Source organism: Echinops telfairi, unplaced genomic scaffold (assembly GCF_000313985.2).
Source record: "Echinops telfairi isolate 266 unplaced genomic scaffold, ASM31398v2 ScPeMD7_7469;HRSCAF=8507_1, whole genome shotgun sequence".
Taxonomy (NCBI): Eukaryota; Metazoa; Chordata; class Mammalia; order Afrosoricida; family Tenrecidae; genus Echinops; species Echinops telfairi.
Genome location: NW_022111373.1, coordinates 79,136,646 through 79,142,818, shown reverse-complemented (window position 1 = coordinate 79,142,818; position 6,173 = coordinate 79,136,646). Strand labels below are relative to the sequence as shown.

General features: G+C 51.0%; 1 protein-coding gene across 2 annotated transcripts in view; it reads left to right on the top strand.

Moving 5' to 3' along the window:
• The first annotated feature begins 522 nt into the window (after nucleotides 1-522).
• The window catches only part of TMEM171 (transmembrane protein 171), a 7,805-nt gene continuing 2,154 nt past the window's right edge, over nucleotides 523-6,173 (top strand). For both annotated transcript variants that reach the window (XM_013004906.2, XM_045285310.1), the window contains exons 1-2: nucleotides 523-1,829; nucleotides 2,145-2,846. In XM_013004906.2, the coding sequence (XP_012860360.2) occupies nucleotides 1,733-1,829; nucleotides 2,145-2,846 (799 nt within the window). In that variant the 5' untranslated portion in view covers nucleotides 523-1,732. The remainder of the gene's footprint in view (nucleotides 1,830-2,144; nucleotides 2,847-6,173) is intronic.

Below are 6,173 nucleotides of genomic sequence, written 5' to 3'. Positions count from 1 at the left end.
CAGCCTACGGTGTTTGTGTGAGTGCCTTCAAACATTCCCATTGTGCTTTTAATAGCGCTTTATTTGCATAAAACATCATAATTGTATTGACTGTATTGCGTTTTGATATTTAATGTGATGAGATGTTTTAGGGGTATGACTACAACTTAGGGCTGTTCACTTTGTGCTAAAGTTCTTGAAAAATGAATTCATAAGTGTAATTTTGGGGCTTCAGAACCAATCATTTGGTTTTCCATTATTTCTTAGGGGAAAATGGTGTTTTGAGGTTATTTTTATCAAGCATTTTATTGAGGGGCTCTTACAAATCTTATAACAACCTATTATTCAGTTGTATTAAGCACACTTCACATATGTTGCCATTAACATTTCCAAAACATTTTCTTTCTACTTGAGCCCTTGGTATCAGCTCCTCTTTCTTCCCCTCCTTTCACCACCCTCCCACCCTTCCACCTTCATGAATCCTTGATCTATTATTGTTATTTCATGTCTTACACTGTCTGTTATCTCCCTTCACCCACATTTCTGTTATTCACCCCCCTCGGGGGTGGGGGACAACCATATATCCAAATCAGTTGGTGTTTGAATACGGCTTTGGAACAAATTGATTTCGACAACCGAGGCATTACTGTACCATAAATTCCTGATGGGACCTTGTGGCTGAGAATCTACCTTATCTACCATCATCACTGAAACCATCAATTCAGCTGATGGGTTTCTGAATGATTTTATTGACGCAATGCCCATGTCTTCTGAGTTCCAGCTTAATTGCAGGTCCGGAAGCCATACTTGTTCCAGATTTGAAGTTCCAGCTTATCCCTCATGCCCATATTTCCGTTTCCTCCCACTCCTCCCTCTGACTGCCTTTTGAGCCCACCATCCGCACTCCTGGAAAAATACTTCCTAGTCGAGGCCGGCTGCTGCTCTCTACCGAAATGGAACCTCACCCGCACACCGTGTCAGTGTGCCTGGATAGCGTGGCCTTGGTTTTAGAGCCTCTACCTTGAGGTCCTCTACGTGATTATCGGTGTCAGAGGAACAAAATATGTTTAGTTTCTCCCCTTGAGGGAGTGGAAATCATCTTAAAACCTCAAGTGTCTTTCTTTGAGAGTGTCCCATCTTAGAGTTCTGGTGCAAAATTCCATTCACCAGAATATCCAGTAAGCTGAGATAACAGAGTGAGAAAGGCAGTGCTTTCTTTTTATAAAAACAAAACCAAAAAACCCAGGTAACCCTTTAGTAGCCACTCAGGTACATGATGTCATTGGTAATGGCCTTGGTCCAGATGACTGAAGTCAGCTGACGTCCAGAGCTAGGGTGATTTGGCGAGAAGGTGGTTTCCTAGCAGACTTGGCTTAGGATCTTCTTTCAGTCTCCTTCTGTTGGTGTTTGGTACGGACCTGTGTGCAGAAGCAGTGACACAGCTTGGAGGAAGGTGAACAAGACGAACACCATCCACTTTGGAGCCAGGGCTCCCTTGACCGCTGTGCCACAGTCTGCCAACTAATGGGTCACTCTGATTTCAGGCTGGGCATCTGACTGAATAAATGAGTCCATTACACGGCCCTGTTCCGGACCCATCTTCCCATCCATCGGAAACTTCCTTGGAGTTAAACTGCCCAGCTCGGGCCTCCTCTCCATAGTGCTCGGGACTGAGGCTCCGAATGGAAAGTTGCCGCAGCCGAATGCAGGAAATGGAAAGTCAGTTACTCAGCAAACATTTACGGACTTGGAAATGCTCAGAGCAGCTGTGGTGAATTGTGGGACGTCCATAAATCAGACACAATCCTGTGGGTCTTCCCTCGCTTGCCATTGTTTTTCGGCCAGGAGAAGTGAGTTTGAGGCTTGGAACAGGAAAAACGCAGCCCCTTTATCTTTATCCTTTTGCTTTTTCGTGAGCCTCTCATCGCAGATAAGGCATCGCACTTCCTTTTCTTGAATAGCCTAGTCAAATTACATATTTAGGAATTTCTAGGTGTCAGCTCTGAGGCATGAACACTTGATGCTAAAGTCCCTCAGGTGCGAGAAGTCCTGTCTGTGTTTGGGTCTCACCCGGTGCGATTCTGGCCTGACCTGCGCATGACACGGCTGGGGTGGGTGGGGGACACCAGTACCCACTTTGATCTGGTGCTTGGTTGTGTTTACAGAGCTGCCCAAGTCGTCAAGAAGGCAAGAAGACACAGACCCCCGCCCCCCCGGGGGGGCAGGGCCTCCTCCGACCATGTCTCCCATGGCCCAGGCAGACCGCTGGGACCGGCATGTCAGCAAGCTCATCTTCATCCTCTTTGTCGCTGGGGCCGTCCTGATGTGTGTGGGAGTCCTGATGTCCGTCTTCGGATTCCAAGCATGCTATTACGAAGCCCATACCAAATGCAGCCTGTTGCTGAAGGTGGCCGGACCCTCGTGCGTCGTGATGGGGCTGGGGGCAGTGATCCTGGCTCGCTCTCGGGCGCGGCTTCAGCTCCTGGAGGGGAGGCGGCGAGGCAGCCAGCAGGACCCGGACGCAGCCTTCCTCTGTGGGGAGAGCCGCCAGTTTGCCCAGTGCCTTATCTTCGGGGTTCTCTTCCTGACCAGTGGCCTGCTGATCAGCGTCCTGGGCATTTGGGTCCCCGGGTGTGACGCGTCCTGGACCCAGGAGCCGTTGAACGAGACGGACACCGCTGCTTCCGAGCCGCAGATCTGCGGGTTCCTGACTTTGCAAATCCTGGGACCCCTGATTGTGCTCGTGGGGTTATGCTTCTTCGTGGCCGCCCACATTAAGAAAAGAAACAGCACCGATGGGAGCCAGGATGCCGCGGCGAGTGAAGAAGGGCAAGCCCCGAGCACGGAGCCTGTCCACGTCACTGTAGGTTAGTGGCTGCCACGCGCACGCTTGCTTTTGTCCTCAAGTCGGCCCTGGGCTGCGCTCGCGGTTTGTCTCCATGGTCACGCACGCATGCACCTGCGCACTCGGCGTGCTGCTGCCGCGGGAAGCCTTGTATTCACCAGGCCCACGCTGCCCCCACCAACCACTCTATTATTTAGCAAAAGCCTTGGGACACTGTGTACTGACCTTGACTGAGATCATGCAGCAAATTAAGGGGAAATAGAGAACTTCGAAGATGGCCTTACTTCTCTCCTGTTCTTTGTGGTACCATTAGCTTTTGGACATATGGGTCTCATCCCAGGCTGGCTGTCTTTGGCTAATGCTTAACCTCTCCTGGCTGTAGTTGAACTGCTTTGGGCCATAGTTTATACATCTGTGAAAAAAGACAGCGAATTTCTAAGATTCCTCCCTGCATGACATTCCAGGATCCTGAGCCTGTCCCTTGGTTTGCAGGCACTCTGAACAGGGCCTTCTGCGCTGCTGCTTTCTGTCTGGTCGTATCTTGTCTGTAGCTAGCTCGGCCCTTGCAAAGCACCCTCCCGGCTTCATCCTTCACCAGGTGTTCCGGCAGTCGTTAGGGGGCAGACGGTAGAGCTCGCCAACATTACAGATGTTCTCCATCCTTTGGGGAACAGGGTGGCATCCAAGTAAGTGTACTCCTTGAGTGGTCTGTTCTCCACTTGAGGGGCACATTTCAAAGGGTGCACTCGGGCATCCTGGAAGGAGAGTTTCTGGCCCACTTGGAACGGGGTGGAGGGGGCAGCAGAGCTGCTGGTGCTGGGTGTGCGGTGGCCCTGGGTAGATACTGAGGATGGCATTGCATAAACCCTTCCCCTCTTAGTTGTTCAAGATCTGTCAGGTCGGCACCAATCTCATGCCTTGTTTCCCTCTGCTTTGGTTTTGTGGGACAAGATTCATGTTTTTTTAAATCACGCTTTTTTTTAAAGCATAGTACCAAAAAATTAAAACCAATCACTGCCATCGAGTGGATGACAGCTAATAGTTGACCCTATATAGACTTTCCAAGGCTATAAATCATTTTGGGAGCAGAAAGCCTCTTTTTCAAAGTGGCTGGTGGGTTTGAACTGCTGACCCTTTGGCTAGCGGCCCAGTGTGTAAGCCACTACACTACCAGGGCTCCAAGAATCTAGTCATGGTCTATTCTTTTTCAGTTCTGGCTTTGACCCTCAGAGAGAAGTGAGGTGATGGGACATGTTTTGTGCTTTTGCAAATCCTGCTATTCCCAGCACAGTAGATCTGCCAACAATGGGTTAACCAAGAAGTGGGGCGCTCCCACTGTGGACTCATGCTGCCTGCAGCCTCCGTGCTGGGTGCTGGGGGCATGCAGACTGGTGTATGAGGCGAGTCTTCCCTCAGTGGGCATCTACCATCACCTCACAAGGACCTCGAGTTCTGAAGGGCAGTAGTGACAGGGATGCCCCCTGGTGAGCAGATGGCTAGGGACAGATGAGGTGGAAGACTGGCGGGGCGGCGGAGATAACTGTGGTTGCTTTGAGCATTTCCTTATTTGCTTTTGACCGCTGGCTGTCCCGTCCTGTCCTAAAGGCTTATTTTGCAAGCGCCTTACTCCACAATGTGAGCTTAAAGGGAACACCCAACCTTAATTCCTCTGACCCACTCAGACCGTTTTTAAAATGGAAGAATTTTGCTTTTTCCCATTTGGGCTTTGATTGACGCCTCCCTGGAGAACAGGACGTGCATCTTCTGAGGGCTGCGCAGGAACTCCGGGAGGTGGTGGTGGAGTCTTCTGGGCACCACTAGCCAAGACTGCCTTCTGACTTACAGCAACTCTATAGCCAGGGCAGACCTGCCCCTGTGGGCTTCCGAGGCGGTTCATGTGTATGGGAGCAGAAAGTTTCATCGTGGTCCCATGGGCCACCTGGTGGTTTCGAACAGCTGGCCATGGTTAGCAGTCCAGCGTATAGCCAACGCCACTAGCAGGGCTCCTTTCAGGCATGGGGGGGGAAATGCCTGCCCCTGGCTGGTGGCATGTGGAGAGTGGGCTTTGCCTGTGAGGGCTGAGTGCGTTGGCTCTGTGCCTAAAGCGAAAATCGCTCAGTGCTATCACGTCTATTCTGACCCACAACAACCCTCTGGACCGAGTAGAAGTGCCCTGTGGGTTTCTGAGTGTCCATTTTTTAGGGAGCAGGATGTCTTAGCTTTTTCCCCGGGAAGTGGCTGGTGGGTCTGAACAGCTGACTTTGTGGTTCGCAGCCAAAGTCACAACCCGCTCCCAACCAGCACTGCTTTAATCCCTGGCCAGGAACCCTCTCACCTCGTCTTTTGAAATTGGGGCCACCAACTTACCAGGAACCTCACTCAGATCTCAGCATCATGGTGCTGCCTCATGTCTAGAATGTTCTTGGCAGCTTGTAAGGGACATTTTGTATTAGAATCAGAATATGCTTTGGACCCTGCACCCCGTCCCTGGTTTCTCCACCCCACAGCACACGGGTGTGTGTCTTCGAGTGAGCAGGGGCACCAGAAATCAACACCCTCCTTTTCTTTCTTTGCTTCCCCCCCCCCCCCCTTGTCTCTGAGCTGGACGTTCCTGTGTACAGTGTGGCTGGGTGCGGGGAGAGGAAGGCAGTGAAAGCCGGCTGCCCTGCCTGCTTGCCCTGGGCTGCCTTGTGTGTGGGAAGCATTGTTGCTGGGATTCAAGCACCAGCAGGCTGGTGTGGACAGGGGACAGCGGAACTTCTAGACTAAGACAGACTGATTTTTTTTTTTTTCAGTTTAAGAGCCTTAAACTACAATCGAGGAACCTGATCATTTATCTAGCAGCTCACTTTAGGTGAAATTTAAAAAAAAAAGCACTTTAGCAACAGGAGAAATTTGAGAAAGCTCAGGCACCATGTTAGCAAGCACCTCACAGAAATGCGTTAGCTCAGACTTTCTCTGAGAAATGGGCACCCGTTTAAATTCTGCAGCCTGTGGCAGATGTTCTGATCTTGTGTACGTTGCCGCGAGGTGCCGTAGAGTGAGCTCCGACTTGTCGCAGCAGCCGTATGTATAGCAGGATGAAGCACTGCCTGCTCCGGAGCCATCTGGCTCCGGTGTTGATGTTGGAACCCATTCTTGCAGCCCCAGTCCTTCCGTGCCCTTGAGGATCTTCCTCTTTTCCACTGATGCTGTTGGGAAAGGGTTGGGCTGCTCATTTTGGGTCCGGGTGTTCGAACTCACTCACCACTCTGCAGAAAAAAGACGAGTCTTTCTGACCCCTCAAAGATTTACTGCCTCAGAAACCCTGTGTAAGTTTCGTTGACTCGTTGGCAGGTTTTTGTTGTTT